At 35.4% G+C, this 27,275-nt stretch overlaps 1 protein-coding gene across 2 annotated transcripts in view; it reads left to right on the forward strand.

Annotated features, from left to right (window-relative positions):
• Positions 1-2,012: 2,012 nt before the first annotated feature.
• LOC123319128 (ethanolamine kinase 1) overlaps positions 2,013-27,275 on the forward strand; it is a 29,698-nt gene continuing 4,435 nt past the window's right edge. Inside the window, exons 1-4 of one of the 2 annotated variants that reach the window (XM_044905980.1) lie at positions 2,013-2,348; positions 20,778-20,911; positions 23,558-23,723; positions 23,778-23,830. In XM_044905980.1, coding sequence (XP_044761915.1) covers positions 2,232-2,348; positions 20,778-20,911; positions 23,558-23,723; positions 23,778-23,830 — 470 coding nt within the window. In that variant the 5' untranslated portion in view covers positions 2,013-2,231. Of the gene's footprint in view, positions 2,349-20,777; positions 20,912-23,557; positions 23,831-27,275 lie in introns of both variants that reach the window. The other variant, XM_044905979.1, reaches the window with a different exon arrangement.

Below are 27,275 nucleotides of genomic sequence, written 5' to 3' on the forward strand. Positions count from 1 at the left end.
TTCTTCTTTGTGAAATTTGGTTCTTTTCGTGAAAGTTGGAAGGTATTCCCGAATACATCTCTGCCAGAAATTCTCGGCTAACTACTGAGAATACCTCCATTGCTTTCGCATATCTAAAATTTTTAAATTATAAGCGGGCACAACTATAGAGGCTTGAACTAGAGGTTCCTAAAACATTTGGGGATAAACTTTCGAATCACAAGAATTTGAGGAGACATAAGTAGGTGGACGACTATTAACAATATGCTCTTCTTCAAGTAAAAACGTAAAGAGAACTTCCTCTTCAACAATCCTCTCTTTCAGAAGTACGTATCCAAAAAACAGTTTGAAAAAATTCCTTCATTTGAAGTCTTTCCTGAAAAACGTAGTGGCGGAGGGTGTGATTTTCTTGAATTTTCGGAAATCTCCAATATCTCGAAAACCAAGGGACTTTTACTAAACATAAAATATATTTTTCTGAATCGCCATAAGGTCCTCTACCCGCAGGCACCATATTATCCATTCATTACGCCACACCCTGTATATGTACTGCTACTGATATTATGGATAGACACGTGAAAAGGATTCCATATCTTTTGAATCTCTTTCTTCCCAACACAACCTCTATAGGTCCAAAATAATCCATTCCACCGTAAGTGAATGGACGTAAAGGTTTGACTATCCTAAAATCAGAAAGCTGCCCCATCATTGAAACTCTAGGTTTGCTCTTCCTAATCTTGCATATCAAGCAATTTTAAATCACTCTTGCTATTAATTTCTTCCTCCAATAATCCAATACCTCTGCTTCAGCCCTCAATTCGTTCAAAATTATTTGAGTTCCTTCCCTTTACGTCCAAATAGTCTGTGATAATGTTCTACCAGTAAATAATATATCAATCTATGTCCACTATGTAGAATTAGGCCTGCCGCAGACATGCAACTTTTCAGTTGCGCAACAGTTTGATTGCAAGCGGTTCGAGGGCGCACACAAAGGCAATCGCTGCAACTTTTCAGTTGCATGTCTGCGCGGTCCCATATAAATGCATTGCACTTCTGCAACTAAACAGTTGCAAAACTAAAAATTGCATGTCTGCGGCAGGCCTTATAGGTCTTTTTGTGTCTATACTTATTTCAGGTGAATTATCTGCCCTTCCTTCTACTCGAAGTATTCCTTCTTCTATATACGGAGTCAACTGGTATATTTTTCTTTGCTTCGGGTTCGGCATTCCATTTTCCAAGCACTTCAATTCCTCCTGAAAAATATCTTTTGTATGTTTTTAAGCCAAATTTTTTCCTCTTGTTTTAACCTCTTGAACCGACAATTGTCCTTAAAGTAATCGCTCATTTTTATGTCGACTATTATTCAAAAAACGTAAAATATATGCCAATATGCGAAGTAGCTATTTTATTTTTTATCTGGTAAATATGCATCTCAGGAATTGATAGATAAAGTGGTTCGTTCTGTTGTTTCAATTTCTATCTCCTCTTGAGTTGAAGTCTCAAGAACAATCTCTCTCGGCCAATTTTCCTCTCTTTCGTAAACGAATGACCTGGAATCGTGTGCTAAATTGACCAACCCACCAAATGTTTTGTAATCTATATGTTTTGCTTCTTTCTATCAATAATAAAACTTTATGAAATTAAGAAGCTGTCTGATATTTTACAAAACTCTTTCAAAAAAAAACAATCTTCTGTCTCTCATTTTTTTACCATCCAAAAAGATAACTTTGATCTAAAATTCAATAAAATTTAAATTCAACAGGTAGTAGTTTAAAATATCATGAGTAGAATGTTTTTTTAGGGATTAGAAGTTGATAAGAATTTTTCGAATACTGAAAATATTTTATAACATAGTGTCTTTTTCTAGTTTTTCCACTTCAGAAAGAGGATGCGATAACATGAAATGCCAAACTATCTGTGGGCATCCCATCCCATCCCATTTTTCAAGTTTCTGACAATCTCGCAGGTACGTCCCTGCCTCTTAGAAGGGTGAACGTAGTCGGACAATGAAGTAGATTGTAGATTCATTCTGATAACATAAAGTCGACGGTCGAGACCGCAAACTGTTAGTTCTACGCCTATGATTGACGAGTCCCTATCGCACATTATGATGATTACGCTATAGATAGATAGATTGAAATTATTTAATTTAAACAATCAATTCCTTCGAGTTGCTTCATAAAGAGGGCGCAGAACGTTATCGATCAACCGTGTGCATACAGGTTACCGAAAGGATTTGTTTACTCGTGGAAATGGAGCTGGCACCGCATTTTAAAATCAACGTTGTTGAAAATGCATTGGAAGATTGCATTTTCCAACTTATTCAACACGTGAGACCGAAGTGGGATACCGCTAGGATCAAAACAAAGGTGAGTCGATTGTAGTGCCATCTGGTTTCTAAGATAAACGTTGGAAATATACAGAATGTTTTCTGATAAATTCAGCATCGGAGCGATATCGAAAAACTGATTTACAATTGGAGTAGAAGTAGATTCGTTCTTACATGTTTCTATTCGTACGCAAGTAAGAATTAAAAATTCAGGAAGGAATGAAAATGTCGAAATATCCTTTGAGACTATTTTTTACAATTTTTTCCTTTTCACACAAACTATTTTTGTGAAAAGATATGCCGAAATATATAAAAGCATATATACCATGTCTTATATTAAACATTGAGTGCAAGGTATTGCTTATTACTCTTATTAGTATTGTTTGATTATATTGAAGAACTGCGCTAATGAGGTAAATAATTAATAATAATTCACGTTTTTCAAATTTTAATCTTAAAAATTTCACATCTCTATTTTCAAAACCAATGAGATCATTTAATTTTTGGCATGAATATTTTTTAGGCAGTGAAATTTGTTGACAGTGAAACTTGTATATGATTTATAACGTGTATTTCATTTATGTCTAGGGTATGAAATTATCTCACTGAATACCACATAGCAATCCATATTATTATATCAATGACAATTTGTTATCGTTCACGGATATATCAATGAAAATTTGTTACTGGTCGACCCGGCGGGATATTTTTCAATATATAAAAAAATTCCTGATTCAATTTTAACTCGTGTTGAATTATAAGGAACCATTCAATGAGTATAAAAGAGCCTACAGAATTAAATTTATTCTTCGAAACCCTAATATTGTTACCTATTCGAATTTCCTGGAAATTTCAACTTTCCGTAATTTTTTCCTACATGCTGATTATGCCATTTATCAATCGTTTATCATGTTGTATATTTTGAAAATTCTTCCTGAACATTTTATATCCTGATCAAAGAGACTTAAGATTAATCCAATATCATCCATTATTTTTCATCTGCAGAAATATTTTTATGCACAAATTGGATTCATGACCAATGATAAAACAATATGAAAAGCCATTTGAATGTTAAAAGTGACAACAATAACATACAGGGTGTTTCATCATAAACTGGACAAACATATATGGTGTTAAACGTCGAATTTGAGCAAAATTCTAATGAGTATGGTCAGTTATGTATAAACCTCAAAGTAATGGTTTCTGGTCACATCAGAGTATTTTTGAGTGGTCAATTCAGAAAAGATGAAGAACTCTGAAAAAAAAATTTCAACATGGTGGAAAACCTTAAATGTTCATGATTTTTTTTTCAGATGCCAAATTGAATTTCATCTTCTGAATGAACACAATTTTAGAACAATTTCTGTGAAGAAATTGTTTTATAAATCGAACACAACTTTTTTTTACATGTCTACAGCAAAAAAAAAATTTCACCCGAAATTGTTGAAACTTTTCCCGATTGTACTTCCTTTTACACCTAACACGAATATGGAAACAGAATCTAAAAATATCAAACCGTTTCTTTACTGCATCAGTGCATCCGTCCAAATATCTCGTAGGAACCTCTAACATATAATCAAAAAAAATCTGGTTGGGCTTTGAGGCCCAAAATTTTTAAATGGAGCTGTTGAAACATTATAGATTGTAATATGAATTTATCACAAAAAAAAATTTTTCAATGAAACTTTGTTGGGATTCGAACTCGCGACTTTGTGGTATTACCCTCACCTGTGGAATGTAAATTGAAACTAATCGAAGGATGAAGGATATGAATTTTTGTCACCAAGCAACGGTAATTCGAATGCACTGTCAAATTCTGTGAATACTACCCATAGATTTATTGTTTTATTAATCTATGATATTACCATCTGTGATGTTTCGACAGCTCAATTTAAAAATTGAATATAATGTTCCTTCCAGCACAAGAACACTGAGCAACATTCAAGCAAGATAATAATTCAGACAAAGATTTGAATTGAAAGGCACTGAGTGTGCGGGACATTAATTATGTATTATAAAGTAATTTAGTTAAGGTTTTTTTGTATATAGTATTTTTTTTGGATTGAATTAGAAAATATTTCTAATTTATTTTTTTAACGTTTAAAATTTTCATTACAAAAAAGGTGCGTTTGCTAAGAACCCTCTTTGAGATAGTGATTTCGGGAAATTTCAAATTCAAAGATTTTTGTATTGATGTTATGGATTCGTTTTCTCATTTAATTCATATAAAATTTGAAGAGGGGATCAAAACGGACCATAACATATTATTTCCAACCAATCATGATTCTCATGAATAATTTTAAACAAAACATTTAGAACATCTGGATTAGATATTCAGATGAAAATCCTCCCATGCGATCATTCGAACTTGCGAAAATGTATAGCATTTATCGGCCGTAGCGCAATACTGCAATGTGTGTTGCATATTAGGGGAGGCTAACCGGCGATATGGTTCTCCCGACAGCGTTATCGACCTACGTTTACACTGTTTACAGTTCTCATATTGTCTCAGCTTCCGCCTGACTGGCAATATCCGAGCTTTCAACACAGATTACAGAGGCTTTCAATAGGGCAAGAGGGCTGAGCTTCGTTGGCTATACCGCGTTCATTTCAGTTCAACGTTTTCATGATAAACTCAAATTTTGGAATCTTTGTGATTTTGCTGTCAGGGGTTCAAACTGCATCAAAAATATAATGAATGGAATGGACTGAATGTAGGAAATCAAACATTGCGAAACCATTGTAACTACTATTGTACAATGGAAATAACTCTCATCTCCAGGGTATCGATTCTTGACGGCGATAGAATAGAACGATTTGTTTCTACTCCCTAGTTTCAAAACGAGAAGTCTGTATTCTTGAATGTCAGGGAAGTATCCGAATAATTTTTTTTTGGTGTAGCAAATCTGGAAAATCTGCAAGTCAGACGAACCACCCTCTCCTGAAGGGGAACAAGTGTGGGGATTCTCACTTTCCTGAGCTCAAGACCCACTAAAAACCCTTAACTGCTTCTTGAATATTGGTTCCGGGCATTTGCCTATAACCGTTCATCTCTTAGTCGGTTTTCTTCTCGCACATTGTCGTGCTGGGATTTATATGTTTATCCTCTATTGGATAACACTTTATTGGATTTTTAAATAAGTTTATGTTCTTATTTTAATCTCTTTTTAATTGATCTCTTGGTCTCCTTCGGTAAATTCACATTCTCCTTTTGTCTTCTTCTGGGTCGTAGTCCACTAGTTTCCTGAGTTCTTGATTCGGGTGGTTTTTCGCTGTTTCGAATATGTTCTCTGGTTTTCTAATCATGAATTCCGTTATGGTTTCCCATTTCAGGTCCCTATAAATCTGTCTATTCCTGACAAACCAAGGTGCATCTATTGCACATCGTAGCAGCTTGTTTTCAGTGGCCTGAATTTTGATATGACTCTTTGCCGCGAAACCCCAGGCAACTGATCCATAAGTCAGTTGAGGCCTAGTAACGGCTTTAATAATCTTCAATTTTGTCTCGACATGTGGCTTCTTCTTCCTATCAGAGGGTAGATTCTATTCGTTTTGTAGATTGTTTGTTTGATATGACCTTTCCAAGTAATTCCTTTGTCAAGACTTATTTCTAAATATTTGGCTTAATTTTTCCAATCGATTTCTTCGCCGTCAACTTCTAGATTCGTTGTGGGTCGCAGTCTTCTCTTCTGTAGTAATATTGCTAGGCTCTTTTGTCCATTGAGCTTGATTTTCTACTTTATGCACCAGTCATTTGTTTCGTCAATCGTTTCTTGTAGAACTCGTTCTATTACTTCTGGGTTGCGGAGTCGAGTTGCTATGCCTGTGTCGTCAGCATATAACGTTAGCATGGTTCTTGTATTCCTCGGAATATCGTGAATATAATATATATTTTGTACAGAAGTGACCCAAGTACTGACCCTTGGGGTACTCCAGCCTCTATATCTCTTGTTGTGGAGCATTCTCCTTCCACTTTCAGGTGAAATCTTTTATTTTTGAGAAAATTCCTGATCAACTTGCATATTTTGATTGAATATCCAGCACATCTCATCTTATATATCAATCCTTCATGCCATACTCTGTCGAATGCTCTGGCGACGTCTAGTAAAACAAGACCCGTAGCTTGTTTATTTTGGAATCCCTCTGTAATGTATTCTGTGAGCATTAATAATTGTTGCTCTGTTGAATACGCTCTTCTCACAGATTACATAGCTCTTCTGAATCCGAAATTCCGAACACATGAGGGATATTTTTCAATCCTCATCATGACGCGCCACGGCGCCACCCGTCCAACCAAAATTGAACCCCTTACTATGTAGTATCCCACACCCAAATATAATTCATTGACTGCTAATACTGGAATCCATTGCTTATAAAAATTAGTCTCCTCGGTTCAAATGACCACGAGCCGACAGTGTCAAACTCCTTATAAGACCCGATAGCAAATTTAAGGCCGGGTTCAAAAAAGCTCCATTGATATCCATTAAATTTTCAATCGATAATTCAGTAATGAGCAATAAAATGTCATCAGGCGTCAAATTATGACCGATAAAAGCCTATTTATTGATTTTTTCACTCTCTTCATTTTCGAACTGGAATTATTATATAAAGACCACTGGGTCTTTACTACGAATATACAGGGTCCTGCAATAGTGCTAAGGCTTCCATAGCTGCCAAACCAGACGTTATAGAAATTTAGTTGAAAAGCATCCCCTTTGTACTTTCAATTCTGCATCTCAGGAAATTATTTTCTAATATACAGGCTGTTCTTAAATAAAATCATTCAACAAATGAGTGTATTATATATTTATATATATCTATTTATTTATCGCACTGTTTCTAATTACTCAAACTCAACAAAATGGATAAAGTTTAACAAAGTTTATTCACAAATAATCTACACACAACTTATACTCAACAATCTCAACTCACCTCAACTCAACTCAACTCGTATCTAACTGTTTCTTACAATTTTGCCTAACCTTATCGTATTTGATCATAGAATATAGACTAACATAAATTTACATCTTTTTCTTTCTTATAAAATATTATTATAACAAGTGATTTTTTAAATGGAACACCCCTTATATTTTTGCATATTTTCAATGCTCTTCAATACCTCTACCATGATGCTAAATATTAGGGATATTTTTCCAACGGTACGGCTCTTATTCAGAAAAAAATGCAAAATTTCGACGAAACAGTAGTTCGGTAAAAGCCCTTTACCGATTTCCAGAAGCGATAGAAACATGAATTTGATCAGGATTTCTTTTAACTTAAGAATTTGCCTAGTCATCGTTCCTAAATGATCAACCTTTCTTATACAGGGTGTCTGTTATCAATGTCCAAATATGAAGAACTTCAAATTGTTTTTTCTCGATTTTTTCAAATGTAACATCCTGTATTTTTTTCCATGCTGATGTACAGAGTTTAAAACCTGACATTTTTTCAGAAGTATAACCTTAGGATTATTTTCTCTCCTGTGTAATGACATTTCAACCAAAAATTTCAGGAATAATGAACATAATAACTAACTGATATTTTAAATGAGTCACACAATGAAACCAAACTGAATGACCAATTTTTGAAAAACTTTTAAACCCTTCCAAAATCATAATCCTTGAAGTTCAACATGAAAATGATAATGTTTGTCCGAATAAGTAACACATACGTAGGTATTATTGGTAACTTGTGAATTCTAACGATTACAGAGTTTTATCGGCAATGGATTAACACAATTTTTCTTTGTCTTTTTCAACGCCCGTTTGTTTTTATATCCAATATTTAAATGAAATTAACGTGCCTGCTAGACGCAGGAGTGAAAATAGCGCTTTGGTTACTTCTAAAAAAATGTCAGGCCTTAAACTGTGTACATTATCATGGAAAAAATGCAGGGTGTTACATTCGAAAAAATCGAGAACAAACAATTTGAAGTTCTTCATATTTGGACATCCATAAAGGACACCCTGTATAAGAGAGGTTGAACATTTAGGAACGATGACTAGGCAAATTTTTAAGTTAAAAGAAATCCTGATCAAATTCATGTTTCTATCGCTTCTGGAAATCGGTAAAGGGCTTTTACCGAACTACTGTTTCGTCGAAATTTTGCAGTTGTTTCTGGATAAGATCCGTACCGTTAGAAATATATCCCTATATCATGGTAGAGGTATTGAAGAGCATTGAAAATATGCAAAAATATAAGGAGTGTTTCATTTTAAAAATCACTCATTTGTGATTTTTAAATTAATTTTATTTGGGAACAACCTGTATATCAGAAAATAATTTCCTGAGATGCAGAATTGAAAGTACAAAGGGAATGCTTCTCAACTAAATTCCCAAACGTCTGGTTTGGCAGCTATGGAATCACTATTGCAGGACCCTGTATATGATGTAGGCTTCGCGGACAGTAAGCGTATAATGCACAATAGTGCATCAATTGTTTCTGAATACGCACCTGTTCTTTTACGAAGGTGAAATGTAACTTTCGTGTTTATAACATCGAAGATTTACAAATAGGACAAATGAATACGTGGAATATGTTATGCATTAAGATTCTCAATTAAAGAATTGTTCATGCTGCATTTATCTTAATGAATATATATTCTCATTACATACATTTTAAGCTCCCATTCTTTTCTAATGAGATAACGACGACAAATACTCATGAATAAAGAATTACGTCGCTTATAGTTGAAACAGATAAGCATACAGTGTCACAGTGAGATCCAAAAATTTCTCATCGTATGAGACAGCTCTTTATTCTCATTGAAACTTTTAGGATAAGCAATTTCTTCGTCTTGAATCTTAAAGTATATACTTACATATCTAGTGCACACAAGGTTTCGTGAAAGTGTGACTTTAGATCCAGAAATATCTTACAACGCGCAAGTTGTACAACAATTGAGACTCAAGTAATGAGGGCCAGACTCAGATGGAGCGGCCACATTCTGAGGATGCAAGACACAACACTCCCCAAAATAGCTCTGTATGGCGAATTGACAGAGGGAGTCAGGAAACCATTGCATTGTGTTTAGCTCATATGAAAGCACACAATGCTTTGGTGAAACTCTGGAAAACTCTGCTATTTGTTGTTAAAAACATCACAACGTTTTTCGATGCGTACAATCGCATATGGCCATTTGAAAACGAAACAGACGAGATAACAGACGAAATAAATTTTTTCGATAGAAATGCTCGGACAGGTCGATTTCTGTTTCCAGGGGGACAACTTAAGATGTAGGTTACGGACGCATAGCCCTTCAACCCTTGCTACTACAACCCTCACCCCCAATTTTTGAATAGGGAAGATGGGGTGAGTGATACCTCATTTGGAAGGTATTTTTATACTGATTTCAGCACAGTAAAATGTTTTCATTTTGTTGATTATTGAATTCATATCTTTTTCAAAAGAATGAGAGCCACAGTCATGGTTGTTTTGAAGCTCAAAATGTCGATTTTTCACAAAAAAAACACTACAAGTGCCATGAAAACACCACTTCATTTTCAAATACTTAGTTAAGAATATTTCGAGAACTAATGCATAAAATGAAAAAACAATAACTGTGCTGAAATCAGTATAAAAATACCTTTCAAATGAGGTATCACTCACCCCATCTTCCCTATTCAAAAATTTGGGGTGAGGGTTGTAGTAGCAAGGGTTGAAGCGCTATGCGTCCGTAACCTATACTTCATTCAAATTTATTTTAGCAGTCGGTTGGCCATGAAATAATTTTCTAAGTTAGGTTGGCACTCATGATATGTCGTTAATGTCATAACGCCGTTGCTACAACTAATATCAATTTTATTACGAAAATGCCGAAAGTGATTGAAAAAAGAGACAGGGTTTCAGGAAGTGCTATTTAGAATTTAGGTCCGCTCATTCAAATAGTTATACCCTGATATTCTAAAATCCACAATACGTCAGACGGTAGCGAACATATTCAATGTAAGAGAATTTATTTAATGTTTCATCTGAATCTAAACGACTTATATTTCAGCTGAATATTTCCAAAATCAGAAAGTTTGTGAATGAAGAGGATGACAAAGAATTTCCTTCTATTGGGAGACCCAAAAAAGTGGTGGCATTTGAGAATTTTATGTTTGAGTGAATTAATGCGAAAAGTTTACCACAGGATTTTCGATAAATGTCATCGGAGAATAAGTTCCCTGAAATGGATTTTTTTATTTTTCATTTGACTTGTCCTATACAATGTTAATATGTTAAGGTACTAATAAATACCTAATTATTATTATTACATCAATATATTAAGATGAATAGCCACAAATACGCGGAAGTGCCCTGTTACTTGTTTATTCATGTGAAATTTTTGTTCAAAGGTGAAGTTCATCTTAACTCGAAACTTCCTTTAATTCCTTTTATTTACATTGATGCAAGATGATTTTTGTTGAAGAATTTAACATTCTTGTAATTACAGTTAATTCCTTCGGGAGATACCCATTCCCAACCACTGCATCATATGCATTTCATCTTCGGGTTAATATTTTTGAAATCTACGACTGATGTAACGTATTCAAACTTTAGCCAAAGAAGATAACGAACATTAACTCTCCTCAAGCTAGTGCATATTATGATATTATACTGATCTCTTATATTTTTCAAGCAAGTAACTGGATTTGGTATGGCTTCAATCAGTTTGTATAAACTTCAATTACGTTCGTCACATATTTTCCGAACAGATTCGACATTGTGATAAAATACGTAATAACAGAAACTTTTACGTACAACGGGCAACATAGCGTTGATTTAAAATCCAAAAATGTTTTGACAAGCTTCATAACCCCACATTTTCGTACTATACAGAGTGAAATGTGTCAAATTTCCATGGCCAACCGACTGCTAAAATAAAAGTGAACGAAGTATACATCTTAAGTTGTCCCCCTCGAAACAGAAATCGACCTGTCCGAGCATTTATATCGAAAAAATTTATTTCGTCTGTAATCTCGTCTGTTTCGTTTTCAAATGACCACCCTGTATTGCGAATGCTCGAGAATTACAGCCCTGGTCGTAGTTTTGGTCCGTAGCCTGAAAAATATCCTCATCCTCGACTTCGCTTTCAGTGCGGATTTCCGGCATATTTGCGCAAGACCTAACATTTAAGCCCAGCTATTCGGCAGTTGCATGCCCCATCGCTGCCCTTTTTGCAGCTACAAGATACCAATTTTAATGAAAAATCGGGAACTGGTTTTTCCGCCATTGTTATGGGAGTGAGCCTGTAAGCGCTATGCTTCCAACCCCAGTGCCCCAGTCTTCAAGGTTTTCCTCTATGCCACTCCATTTTTTACTTGGTGGTACGTCCTAAAGCGTGGAATTGCACCGCGTCTTTTGTAGGTGGCAAAGAGGCAATATTGAATTTATTTTTCACCGTAGATTTATCCATGTTGATACCATATAAAGCTACAAGAAAGCGTACTTCGGCCTCGGCAATCTCCTCTGGTGTGGCAACTTGTTGGTTGAAAATTTTTATCATTTCATGAACCGCTCTGTTTTTTAATATCAGCTATTACCCCACGTTTTGAATTTAAACACCTTTTTTTGATTTCCACGTACTGGACTATTATCAGTATGTACTCATGAAACAATAGAAGTAGTGTCATTGAACCGACGACTGTAAACATCAATTTCAATATTTGTATTCAATTAGGATTTAAATCTGATCTACTCGTAAAATTTTCGACATCACTAGAGAAGCACGTTACACAAGGATATTGTAGAGTTTTTAGATAATAGTTATTTGTGCAACCAGTTGGGAAAAGCATTATTTTTCTTAATAGGCGTATTTCTCGCTTAGCTCGTTGCGTAGAAGAACGCGAAATACTAAAAATACTGTTTCCCAACGTGTCACACACAATATTTTTTCTAATTTTGAATGGGACGTGGGTATGAATTCAAATGAAAAGAAGAAGTAGGTACCAAAAACGTCTACACGAGCGTCCCTTTGAGATTCTTATCAAATTTTTAAATCGCCTTGTGACGGAAATTATTCAATTTTTCATTCCGTGGCTATGGAAGCAAGTATTGTTTCATCATCAGTTCCGTTATATTTTAATTTTCGTAACTGGTTACGTAACGAAAAACGTTTCAAAACGTCAATGAGTTTCAAAAAGTGTCATTTTATATCTCAAAATTAGAAAAAATATATTTCTTGGATTTTAACACAATGTGGTTTGTATTTCGTACTTGCCTCAGCTTTTTTCTGTTTAGCTATGGGAAAAGAAATGTAGGTACTCCCATCGCCAGAACGAAAATGAAAAACGAATATACAGAGAGTTTCGAGAACTTTGCAAAGAAAATAAAAAGTAAAGTCAAATGCTTCTGTCCGCTTGTTCACCCATCTTGACACTAAAATGGTAAAATAAACCATTGATTCTTGGCTCCAGAAGCATATTTTCCCAATATTTTCAAATGTACAGATCCAATAAAATTGAGAATTGTTACTAGGCTCTAAAATATTTGTATAATTGTTCGTTCAAAGTGTATTGGACTTCAAATGGAATGGAATGATTTTCGGAATATAGTTTTACACTGATGTGATATTAATATAATAATAATGAAAATAGAGTTTATTGCATAGTTGAACTACAGAAAAACTCGCATGAAAACTTTGAGTTATCAATTCTTAAAAGATAATAACTGTGTACAGCTTCAACAACTTAAAAGTCAATATTCGACGGCGAAACAAACTGATAAGTATCCATTATTTTCAAATGCATTACCTATAAAATATTTCAAAATTCTGGATATTCGTAAGTTCCTGTCCTTATCGGTGTTGTACTCGTATTTCCTGTCGGATCCTATATATAGGTGAACGGTTGTCCTTGCTGGTATCTCTCCTAATCGGGAAATCTTGATTAATATTCTTTAATATAATATAGGATAGTTTTGCTTTTGTCATACGTATCATATTTCATCTTTTTATGATGAAAATAATTCAAAATTATAATCAAACTTGGTCAACGTAAAAAAAAAATTGACAAAAATGAAGTAAGGTGAGGAATTTTTTTAAAAACACAAGAACTCAAATATCGGAAACTGTTGATTTTTGGTTAACCAAGTCCATTCAGCCTTATTTCGAGATGAATGGCTTAGAAGTCGGTTATCACCAATTAATTCAAAAGTAACTTCTTTATATATTCATTATTATTCTTATGTAAGTATATGCTTACATTCTAACCTTTTAAAATCTGAAGAAGTTACTTTTGAATTAATGGGTGATAAACAACTTCTGAGCCATTCGTCTCGAAACTAGGCTGAATGGACTTCAGCTCTGAAGCCCTCAAATATGGCTCAAATGACAGCAAATGAGTGTTACTAACACCTTTTCCAAGGCTCACGTCTAATTTGGAAACACCATTTATATGTTCATGAAGGACATATTGCCTTAAATGAACATCAAAATATTGTTCTCGTTAGATAGCGAAGTTTGTTTCGGTGTCAAAATATCTTTGCTCGTGGAAAAAAGAAAATCAAATGCTGCTCTTTAGGGTATAGAAGTATTACCTAAATTTAATGAACAAATTCATGAAAATCTGCTCCCCAAGAAATTCCGCATCGTTAAACGAGTCTTTTGATTTGATTTCCGCTAATATTTTGACAAGATTTTGAGATATGGCCGTCGCCGTCGCTAAAGGATCAAGTACACGGCGCGAGTTTACAAGCCGGCTTTTTCACAAGCAGCTTGTAAATTAGTCCAGTGTACTCGACGCACTCACTCCGTTAGGCTGGAAACGCACCGGATGCAACATTTTGTTGCGAGACGTTGCGCATCATTTTGTCTCGCAACAAAATGTTGCAAGCTAAAATCTAACTATCTTTCGCTTGCAACATTTCGGTTGCAACAAATTTTTCCTAGTGTATTTCTGAAGTTTGACAGGATCACACGTATTTCGACCTTCGTGTTTTCGAAGTGAATTAATTTGTATACGTATAGAAAATGGACCCGAATATCCTTATACGGCAATTTCTTCAATTACTGGAACCTGAAAAGAAGATTTGAATACATCCTTTAAACAAAAAAAGAAACATACTGAGATTCATTGGAGAGCTCAGGAATGATCCAGAGAAATTTTATAATTATTGCCGAATGAACATCGAAACTTTCGACCATCTTTTGAGTTTAATCAAAGAAAAAACTCGCGAGCAAGATACGAATTATTATTATTTCTGAGAGTTTGGAAGTCATGCAGACTATTGAGAAATGTCCTATAGTATATAACATTACTAGCAAGGTAATGCGTTACCTTGCGTGTTGTATTGTTTTATATTTTATTTGTTTCTCATTTGTAAAAAGGTTAGATAAATTCCAAAAAAATCTCAATAATTTGAGGCAAATGTCGTAAGCTTGCCATGAACATGTCTGTTAATTTTTCTTTACATTTGTTTCGGCGAAAGCGAAACTGAATGTACCAAAAGAAATTATTCAGACAGCCAGCAGTGTAGCTTCAAGTTCATTACCTGCAAAATCAGCTTCAAGGTACGACGACTTCAAAAGGTGGCAAAACAAACATAGTGTGATTGGGGTAACTGAAGATGTTTTGTTGGTCTACTTGAATCAACTAGATTCAGCCCTAATACTTTATGGGCAAAATGGTCTATGCTGAAAAGCTGCTTGGAAATGAAAGAAAATGCCCCTGTTCGCAGGTTTGTTTTCCTTAAAAAATTTATTGAAAAATATGACGTTTAATTGTCATTTGCAGATTTCAAAAGGTAATAGCGTTTCTGAAACGAAAAAATGAGCGTTATACGCCAAAAAGGCCAAGGTATTAAGTAAAGAAGAGGCTGAACAATTTCATTTACATGCTCCTGATGACCAGTGGTTGCTGGCGAAAATTGTAACAATATTTGGGATTTTTGGATGTTGTCGATGTGACGAAATTCTCTCCTTAAACATAAATGATGAAAGATATGGTAAAATACGTTATTGTGACATTGCGGCAAACAAAAAATTTAACAACGAGAAGATTAACCATAACCGATGATGGCTGCAGCTTCAAGCCCTGCATGTTATACAGAAAATATGTAAATCTTCGGCCTCCTGGGACAGAAAGCCTAAGATTTTTTTTGACATACCGACATGGAATGTGCATTTCCCTTAATGCTGACCAGCACACTATTGTTGGTGTCCCAAAGCAAATAGCGAAATATTTAGGTTTAAAAGACCCAGAGTTATACACCGGCCACTCTTTTCGCAGAACTGGAGCCACTATGGTTGCGGATTCGGGTGGAGATATTTTAGCACTAAAGCGTGCAGGAGGGTGGAGAGTAAGGAGAGTACAAATGTTCTGCAGTCCTCGAGTTCAGCAGTTTTTGAGTCAACAGATGGTTCATCATCATCAGTATCAACTCTTTCATCATCAAAAATCTGTGTTACTGGAAATAACAATTGTACCATGATTTTCAACATATATGACGATAAAACAAAATTTTCTAATGTAAATAATACTACTAACTTGTAAAAATTTTGCAAGTTAACTGTCAGTTTTACAAGTTAGTGACTTGATAAAATAAACTTTCTTGATTAATATTGTGTTTTTGGAAACTGACGTTTACAAATAAAAACATCAACTGCACTGAATAGTACAGGTATAAATTTTTTTGCATTGGTGACGCAATGAGATACAGTATGCCTCATAATGTAAAAGCAAAAAGTGACCTAAATCAACTATTGACTAAAGTATAGTTTGTATTATTTCTACTCATCATCTGGACAACAGAACTTCGATCAATAGATCAATCCTCTAGTATGTTGCAAGGTGAATGTTGCAACCTCTTCGGCAGGGCTGCTTCGCCTTTTTGTTGCGAAACGTCTCGCAACATTGCAAGCAATGATTTTCTTCCCATTTCATTCTGAAGGGAACGAGAAGCTTGCAACATCTTGAAACAAAATGTTGCATTCGATCATTTCGAACCTTCGGTAGAGCACCTACTAAATTTGATGCGAAACACCTCGCCACATCTCGCAACGTCTCGCAACGTTTCGAACCCGTGTTGCAAGCGGTGCGTGCCGTCCCATTTGATTCTGAAGAAAATGCGGAGCTTGCAACATCTTGCAACATCCCGCAACGTCTCGCAACAAAATGTTGCATCCGGTGCGTTTCCAGCCTTAGCTGCTTGTATAAAAATGCTTTTGAGCGAGTACCTTGTAAACTAGCCACGTGCACTTACAGTAGCTTGCACACAAGTGATTAATTGCATTAGCAACACGTGGTTTCTAGTTTCTACTCGCCAACTAGTTGGCTCCCGAGTGTGTGGGAAATTTTGTGTTATCTACTCGACTGAGTAGCGCACTCGATGACCCGCCGACTTCTTACAAACCTGCTTGTAAGTTCGTAAACTCGCCCCCTGTACTTGACCCTTAACTAATGGAAACGTTCCAAAGAATAATATGCATGAGTCCAACGTCTTAACACTCAACAGTCTTCTTTTCTCCCTCACACTCTCTGGCAGCATAGTTTCGTTTCACTCGCGCCGCGCTTGCCCATATACATAGACATACAGGGTCTTTCACGAGGAACCTCACCCATATTTATACGGGAAACTACTGAACGTATTTTCATGAAATTCAGCACTTATAAGTATTTCACGATGCTGATGAAATCTAAAATATTTTCAAGGCATGAGCACCTCCGGTTTTTTCGGAAATGACGTCAACTTCCGTTTTTCAAATTAGAACACCATTTTTTTATTGCAGAAAATGATTCTTTAGAAAATTTCAAGTTATTTAATAATAATAATAATAATAATATTTATTTCCATAATCAAACAATATTGAAAAGAAAATACGTCAATATAAGAAGCAACTGAACAAATATAAAACGCTCAGATTTGAAATTTATGATTTAGGTACTCCTTCACATCGTACGGTTCCAATTCTATCAACAATTTCTTGATTCTAGTCTTAAACTTATTACCATCGAGAATTTGATAATTCCTCGGAAGTTTATCAAATAGTTTTAGGCACATATATTCCACATTCTTTTGTGTCAAAGTGAGCGAACACTTGGGAAAGAGAAACGGACGAATGCGCCTTGTTCTATTGCCGTTCTCATACTCCCTGAATAGATTATAATTGCTTTTCAAAAAAATCAAGCATCTAAAAATGTATGTCCCAGCAGTTGTGAGTATACCTTGACTCTTAAAATGTCCTCGACAAGATGTCCTCGCTGTTAGACCAAGCATAGCTCTGATAGCCTTTTTCTGGACCAAAAAGATTTTCCAAACATCCGAACCATTACCCCATGCCAAAATTCCATAGGACATGACCGAATGAAAATTAGAAAAATATACTGTCCTCAGCAACTCAGAGTCAGACTGCAGTGCCAAGACACGGAGTGTGTAGAGAACAGAGTTCAATCTACTCTGCAATGATCTTATATGTTCAGACCAATTAAGTTGATGATCGATAATCACACCCAGGAAACTAGTACTGGTGGAGATCTTGACAATTTGTCCAGAGAGAACAATATCTTCAGGAATATGAATATGAATGAGAGGTACCGAAAACAACACACTCCGTTTTATTCGAGTTGATTGTAATTCTATTCGAATTACACCAAATCGAAATATCATAGAATCCCCTAGCAGCTATCCCAACAACCTCTGAAATACCATATGCCGTCACCAGTAGATTAGTATCGTCCACAAACATGACGACTTCCCCCTCAGATTGAACTTCGAAATCTGTAAAGAGATCACCCAGATAAATAATTTCTTCATTTGCAGGTCTGCTATCAATAGCCAAAATACTCTCAACAGCCAGAGATTCTTCCTCCACCAAAATATTTTCTGGTAGGTCATTGATATATATTAAGAACAGAAATGGACCGAAAATACCTCCCTGAGGCACACCCACCAAAACTTCTGAATCTAACGAAACATACTCTACACCCTGGATCACCAGAGAAACCCTCTGTCGACGATTGCGCAAATAGCTCCTCATAAAATCCAACTGTTTATCTCTAATCCCATAAAGGAACAGTTTTCTTAGTAGATCTTCATGCACGACGCAATCAAATGCCTTAGAGAAATCTATGAAAAGACCGGCAGGAACATCACCACCCTCCAGGGCCCGAAGAACAGAGCGGATCATCTGATAGATTGCAGTCTCAGTACTCTTAGATCTTAGGTATCCGTGTTGACACTTAGAGAATATTCGATGTTTGTTGAAAAAACTTAGGAGCCTATTAACAATCACCTTTTCAAAGACCTTAGAGAAAGATGTCAACAAACTGATTGGTCGATAATTACCGAGCTCTTCTATACTCCCCTTCTTAAAAAGAGGTTTAACTACAGCAATTTTCAAAGAATTAGGAAAAATGCCTTCTTTGAAAGATGTATAAATAATATAGGCCAATGGTTCAGCAAACAATTTAATAGATTTCTTGATAACCGTCATTGGTATACCATCATATACGAATGATGTAACATTTTTCAGTTTTGGTTGGAAAATTCTCTCTGAGCGGGAAAATTCGAAAAAAAAATCGAAAATAGAGCTCCGCTGAAACAAGAATAACTTCGAGGTTTTTGGATGGAAAATTTTCATTTTTGGGATTTTTCAAGATGTAAGATTGACGTATCCACTTTAAAAATCGAAATCGCGATTCATGATACAGGGGGTGAAAAAATCGCTTTCAAAGTTAGGGATGACAAAATTTGAAAAAATCCATTTTTTCAAATTAGAACCCAATTTTTTTATGGCAGATATTGAATCTACGTTGAAAAATAATGTGAGTGTATGCATCACACCCTTGCCCTAAAGTGGATATTTTCTGAGTTATTCACAAAAAACTGTTTTTCGTCTTGAATTTTCAGCTATTTCTTTTCCCTTCACGCCAAAAAGATGAAATTTTCAGGAACTGTTACTTAAACCATGTTTTAGATTTTACTACCCTAATATGCGAGAGAAAAAAGTTACAGGTTGTTCCTAAATAGATGGCGAATTTTGATTCGAATTTGTATCGGAAACCTCTTTATTTCAACTAATCGGCCATCGGTTTTCTCTCCAGTGATAAATAAATAATTCCTTATGAACCATATGCAAAAACTTACCATGTTTTACATTCTTTTTTTTTAATGATATCTATCATTAAAAAAAGGATTATTTATTTATCACTGGAGAGAAAACCGATGGCCGATTAGTTGAAATAAAGAGGTTTCCGATACAAATTCGAATCAAAATTCGCCATCTATTTAGGAACAACCTGTAACTTTTTTCTCTCGCATATTAGGGTAGTAAAATCTAAAACATGGTTTAAGTAACAGTTCCTGAAAATTTCATCTTTTTGGCGTGAAGGGAAAAGAAATAGCTGAAAATTCAAGACGAAAAACAGTTTTTTGTGAATAACTCAGAAAATATCCACTTTAGGGCAAGGGTGTGATGCATACACTCACATTATTTTTCAACGTATATTCAATATCTGCCATAAAAAAATGGGGTTCTAATTTGAAAAAATGGATTTTTTCAAATTTTGTCATCCCTAACTTTGAAAGCGATTTTTTCACCCCCTGTATCATGAATCGCGATTTCGATTTTTAAAGTGGATACGTCAATCTTACATCTTGAAAAATCCCAAAAATGAAAATTTTCCATCCAAAAACCTCGAAGTTATTCTTGTTTCAGCGGAGAACTATTTTCGATTTTTTTTTCGAATTTTCCCGCTCAGAGAGAATTTTCCAACCAAAACTGAAAAATGTTACATCAAAATAACTTGAAATTTTCTAAGGAATCATTTTCTGCAATAAAAAAATGGTGTTCTAATTTGAAAAACGGAAGTTGACGTCATTTCCGGAAAAACCGGAGGTGCTCATGCCTTGAAAATATTTTAGATTTCATCAGCATCGTGAAATACTTATAAGTGCTGAATTTCATGAAAATACGTTCAGTAGTTTCCCGTATAAATATGGGTGAGGTTCCTCGTGAAAGACCCTGTATAGACATGGACTGTGCCTTCCCTTTATATCTATGCATGAAATACGGTCAAAGAAAGTGACAGAGAGAAACGCACGTCGAGCATGCAGTTGTCTTTTTCTAGAATTTTGATTGGTCCACACTCACCTCTATGTGAACACAAAAGAGACAGGTAATTCCCGACGATCATTTCTCCCTTTCTATAAAAAGGACATTTTCATGTTGACATTGCTCAGTCCATGTCTCTATGTTTATGCATATAGGAACCAACTTATCAGAACGTCAGCGGCGCAGAGTGGGCCTTGGTAAATAGTAAATAGGTCCGGATTAACGATTAACGGTAGTTAACAAGCCCGTTAATAAAAAATTATTATGTTAGCTTAAATAATCCGATAGTGAAAATGTTAACTTGATTAATTAACTGATTAATGAGTTAATGCTCAGCTATAATATCTAGTCCATTTGGTTAATACGATGGATGCCAATTATTTCAAGTTCAATTTGTTTGAATCGATAAATACCATTTTAACAAACATTGTTTTCAGTTGATGACAGATGGCATTACGAACAAACTAGTCCTATGCAGAAATATAACAGATGACGGTATTGAGGAACATTTACTGGTCAGAGTATATGGACACAAGACTGATTTGCTCATTGATAGGAAAGCGGAGATACGGTAAGTAAGTCGAACATGAAGATCATTCAAACCAAGAGCTAAGTACTAATGAATATTTGTCGGGCAATAGTATAGTGGGTCACGTGATCGCCATATGCCAATTAGATTGATTCATTTCTTAGATCTCAGCACTGAGGAAGCCAGCATGAATCCACCGTTAGACTAGGCGCCGAGTCGATTCAGAGTACTATACACAGAAAAGTTTAACACTTCTCCGACAGTGTCGGATCGTCATGGATCCACCAGGATCTGATGTTATCTCAAAATGCCTGCTGACCCAACATCTTCAGATTCTTCGAAGATGCTTTTCACCTCCATAAAAATCCAATCAATTGACTTCATCTGACAGGCAGAAAATTTCAGTTGAACCTACAGTAAATGGGTTTCCTATCGCACCATTAACAAAAGCTCATTGGGAAGCTATTACTCTAAGCCAAGCCACTCGAAGATTTAAATTTTTTTAGGTTTTCTCTCCACTAAGGTCAAAAAAGTACAGAGAAATGGTAAATGAAACAGAATTGTGATAATTAATTTAATTTCCTTCGACTAAACAACCATCTGCCAACCCTCAATCCAATCAAACGTGCAATTCTGATTTATTTCCCTTATCGCATTTTGTGTCATGGCTTTCACCGACTCAAATTTTCGTCCACGAAGCGGCAACTTAAGAGGGGTCGACACCGTTTTAGTGGTCAGTTCAAAGAGAGATAATGTATATCTTACGTCATGCAGAAACACAAATTTATATGGGATTTTCATTATAATTCAATTCAATCAGTTAGTCATGTCGGAATAAGTCAGAAATTTTTTATTCTCCAAAAAAAAAAAAATTTTTTTCATCGAAGAACAAATATTCATTCACATTTAATAACTTTCCGAGGTACAATTATCTCTTCTATGAATTTCCACATCCAAAAAATTTCTCGAAAAGTCTCGCCATTGGCTACAATTAGTATCCTGGTGAAATTGAAGAAAGACGATCGTTTAATTGCTGCCATCTTTTCGACGAAAGTGGAAACTATTGTAATATTCTTAACTTCTATTTATCGTACGAGTGTTCTGGCAACATCCCACATTCTGATAGTCTTTCCCCCTTTACACCTTATACGGATGTCGAGAAAGTCCGGTGGAATAAACTCCTTTTAAGCCAGGAGAACAAAAAGTCACATGTTACTAAATCTCGTGAAGGTCATGAAGGTTGGATCGTTGCCCCTTCGGTCCTTTCTTTTGAAAAGAAATTCGGTAGAATTTAGTACATCGAAAGTACCACTTCAGACGAATAGCGATTCTTGTTACTTTGGATATCTTTAGGCAGTTTTCACAAAAACATAAAATTTATATATTTATCAGAGATTGCGATGTCAGATTGGTTGGTGTTTTTGCATTACCAACATAAAAACGGCTACAAACAGGCAAGATATTACCTTGGAACATAAATATATGGAATGGACATTGACGTGCTATACATTCATTTTGTTGTGGTACAAACATTCGATGCTTCTCTGTCTAGCGCTACACTAAGGCAGTGGCGTAAAATAAATAAGAGTCTTTCGTTTGCATAAAAAGCTTAGCACTTTTCTTTTTTCGATTTGATTTACACCAGTGTAGTTTATATACTCATAATCAAAAGGAGATGTAGATAAACTACACCTCCTCTACACTGGTGTAAATTCAATCAGCAAACGAAAAATAAAATCGAGTGTAGAAAAGTGCTACACTTTTTATGCAAACGAAAGGACCTAAATTTATATAGTTCCTACCATACCTTTTCGTATGGAAAATAGATGTGACAATGATGTCAGATTCAACTATCTCAATTCTGATTTGCGACATTAAGCGACTATCTCACTCCAGTCTTTGGACAACAACAAATGTTCATTTTCCATTATTCCTTGTATGTATGTTCCAAGGATATAACACGCTTCAAATAGTGATTTTACGGAACTCGTAGGATTCTAGGAATCTCCTACTTTTCGACTCGAAATCACCCATCAATGACTCTTCTTAATGATATGATTTCTTATTAATGTAGGTATAATTGTCGTAGGCAATAGAACATACAAGTATTCAGCAGCCATCAGAATAATTATTTTTGTAGGTTGCATTGCTTTTCGGAGTAGCTGGTGCATTGAGGAAAGGTGAATTGCATAGGTTGGAGGATGCAGAAAAATTATGATCTTTTGAGAGTAACCAATACTACAACTTCAGAATTAATTCAGATGCATACAACCCGCCGATATGAATATTATGGTATCGTGGTATGCATCTGAATTAATTCTTATTATTTTATTCATTGCCTCGCTGTTTTTGGCTTGACCCTTTTCATTATTACTCAAAATGTCACATATCGAATATTCCCTCTATGAACGAACTGTTCAATCGGCAGCATGAAAATCAGGAAGAAAATTTATAACATGTCAATTTTGTTTAGGTAGTAATGATAATTTTCTTGCAATCAAGAATTCTGTATTTCAATTCACAATGAGGTCGACGGAAAATTTTTGTAATCAACTCGTTTATTAATTTAGCGATTAATGGTCTCGCTACGCTCGCACATTAAAGTATTTAAATCATTATGCGCTATCATTAATAAACGAATTGATGAAATAACTATTACAACGCTCCAGTTTTCTATACCCTTTACAGAAATATCCAACTGCTTCATCAGTACGGTCTTGCCCCATCTCTATATGCCACCTTCGAAAATGGTTTGGTTTATGAATTCATACCTGGAAGAACTCTCTCTTATGAAGATGTGTCAAACCCTAAAATATACAAAATGATCGCTAAAGAAATGGCGAAGATGCATAAAGTAAAGCACCCTGTTGATCAAAAGCCGGTAGCTAATTTCTGGTCAAAATTGCAGCAGTTCGTGGATTTGGTTCCGGATAAGTTTGATGATGAGATCAAACAGAAGGCGTAAGTACATTTTTTTTTTTGGAAGATACTAGAAAAAAAAATCAAGATCTTCTTGAAAGAAGTTCTTTTAGAGTTCAATGGATGTATAGGTAACACGAATGATTCAGCAAATTTACCTACCTCCTATAAATATTTTCAAATAGAGCCAGCAAAATAAAGGGCAAATTTATTAAATCAGTGTTAAACGAAGCTTGGATGTAGGAATATGTTTCATTAAAACCCGATTGCACCGACTTATTTAAGACAGGATTAACGTTAATTCGGTGATTGTTATAGTAACTGCTATAGAAATCAGAGAAATAATCCAGTATTAACGTTAATCTCGCCTTAAATAAGTCGGTACACACGGCCCTTACTAACATCATAACGCCGTCCACATTACTTATGCAAGCAGGTAGGTGTATAATTATTATTTTGTAATTGATTTGGACAACTTGTATTGAGTAGGTTGGCTATTTGCAACTGTAGTAATTGATATTTCATTGTGGAATATAATTGTACATGATCATAAAAATCACAAAATAGTAGTTGCAATGCGAAATATGAAATTTCGATAAGGCATACAACAAGTGATACGAAAAAACAAGATGTAATTACATTTAATCCTTCACAGGAGATATACGTATTAGAGATAATTTGCAAAAATTAAAACCAGTGAACCATGTGTCAAAGATGGATAGTTACTGAAACAATAAGGTTTTTTGACTTCTCAAGAATTTTCTGACTTATTAACGGGAACAATTGATTATCAAATCTGATACTGATTCAATTTTCGTAAGCTGAAAAAAAAGTTCATTTAAGGAAAGGAAACAACATTTGTCCAAAACTTAAAACTCGTTTATATCGAAATTAAATGTGGTTAAGAGGCTTTCAACACTTTTTTCTGAAATTTCTGTGAAATAATTGTAACGCCTTTTTCTCGGGGTACTCTAGCGCCAGCTATTCTTTAAGGGAAAATAGCAAACCTACCCTGGTAGCTACGAGCCGAAGACAAGGTTCCTCTGTGTCTGGAGTGTTAGCGACAACCAGTGAGAGTCAAAATCAACGTACACAAAAACTATATTTGTCGACTTGTACAAGGAAACTCAAATGGCACTATTATAAAATTCGTACAGTGAAACCCAGGTGACCAGTAACATATCTGTTATGTTTTCTTGGGAGATCAAATGGGGAACTTTGTTATGTGTTATTTTTCTGTAACCATTACGTGTCTGATACGATAATTGGGATGTACCTGTGCCGTATCCAAATTACATCCGCATTTTGTAAATTTTATGTTCCCGCTCCATGATATCCACGTAACATATTTGTAACATTGTTCTTTATTTGCCATGTATCATTTTGAGATCATAAACAGAGCATGACACCATAAGCGTTTTAACTACCGTCGAGGGCGCTGTAAAACGTAAACAAATATGGAGTATTGTGAGAAATGCTATTGATACTGCTGTCGTTTCGATATGTATTTTTATTATCATTTAGACGTTTTGTCAGTTGAATAGTGGATTACTGAAAGTGAAGAGCAGATATTGTACATTTGATAAGTTATTTGTGTGCCATAGTGATTTTCCAGTGAAATGGAGAATTACTGAAAAGAAAGTGAGATGGATATCGAACTGTAGGTCAATAAATCACTTCTCATATTTCATAGCAGTCCTATAAAACATAATAGACTATGTTTTTGTTATATCCAGCATATAAAAACCATATTTGAATAAATAATGTCCTGTTTGGTGTAAATTTCGATAGGTTATTTCCTCACGTGTTGCATGTTCCTCATATGTAGAAATAAATGAATGAATCATATACCTATAATATATCAAAACTTTTCTTCAGAAAGATATGAAATATGCATATAGTATTCTTTTCATTCTCACAACGCATGGACACAATTCTTCTAAAAACTTTTTGACCCAAGATTAATGAACTGTTGATCATTCTTTTTATGGAATGCAGCAAAGTGCAAAGACCAGAAAGACATGTCCTAATCAATCTTGGAGAACAACAATCATGAACCCAGCAGTTTGCATGATGTAATTTATTCTTTCTAGTTCTATTAACGTGTGCTCTAATTTTTGTAATCTGAAATTTATGAAAATATATTGTTTTTGAACATGAGTTCATTCGTTCACATACCTCACCGAACTGATGCGAGATGTTTTTGAAATTTATTTTCAAAAATGATTGATAAACTATTTGAAAAATCAAAATTCGAGTTCAATATTATTGCAATAGTTTTTATTAATTTCCATGATTTTTCATCTTTTTGTTGAAAGCGTTTTCAATAATAAATGAAACATAAAAAACATAGCATATGAAGGTAATATATATAGATCTCCCATGAAACAAATATTTGCATGATCCATGTTTGAACTATTTATGCTCCTTTCAGAAAGGAGATGTGTTCCTTGTTTGAGGCGGACATAGGAGCATAGCTGCTACATAAGCGTTCTGTATTTGTACTCTTAGTGAGATATATCTGTTATAAAACAAGGAGCGCGGGATACATTTCTGCTTCATAACTGCTATGAGATATGGTCACCTGGGAAGACTCGAGATCAGTGAATCACGGACGGAATGAAACAGGATCCCATCTCAAACCTGATACGGGGTTTACCGACGTGTTCACCAGCCAGAACCTAAGACAGGTATCGGACCTCAGCCAGGTTAGGGGATGAAATAGGACGGCACTGATTCACGACAGCTCACCCCTAGGTGCGTTCTTCACCCCCTGAGTATTCACGCCAGCGGGGTTCATCCATAATAGCAGCGGTGAACGTCGGACAAACGAGGGAGGAAAGAGGGTTAGCCACTCCAAAGTGCGTTCTGCACCCCCTGAGTATACACGCCAGCGGGGTGCTTCAGCAGTAGGAGTGGAATCTAAACCGGGGTAGTAAGGGATGGAGGAAGTTTTTCGCCACTCCAAAGTGCGTTCTGCCCCCCCCTGAGTATCCACGCCAGCGGGATGCTTCAGCAGTAGGAGTGGAACTTAAACCGGGGTAGTAAGGGATGGAGGAAGTTTTTCGCCACTCCAAAGTGCTTTCTGCACCCCCTGAGTATCCACGCCAGCGGGGTGCTTCAGCAGTATGAGTGGAACTTAAACTGGGGAGTAAGGGATGGAAAGGGAGGCTGAAGGTCCAATGATATAAAAAAAGGACGGAGTGTCGTCTTACCTATGGTTTCGGTTTGGCCACTTGCACTTCGTAAATTTTGTTTGGTGACAAACAGAAGTGAAGTAAAAAAAAATAAATTTGTATTCTGAATTGTGCAAAAAAAAACTCAACGAAAAAAATCTTCTAAGAACAATAATTCGTCGTCACACGGAGCGTTAATTCGGGTTCGTAAGTGAGTCAACAGCAAGTGAATTAATCGTAAGTGAAGTGACCTGCAGGGGGCATCTTATTTTATACCCACAGGGGGGGTGCGAAAATCAGATGTGCCCCGA

The sequence above is a fragment of the Coccinella septempunctata genome, chromosome 8 (assembly GCF_907165205.1).
Source record: "Coccinella septempunctata chromosome 8, icCocSept1.1, whole genome shotgun sequence".
NCBI lineage: Eukaryota > Metazoa > Arthropoda > Insecta > Coleoptera > Coccinellidae > Coccinella > Coccinella septempunctata.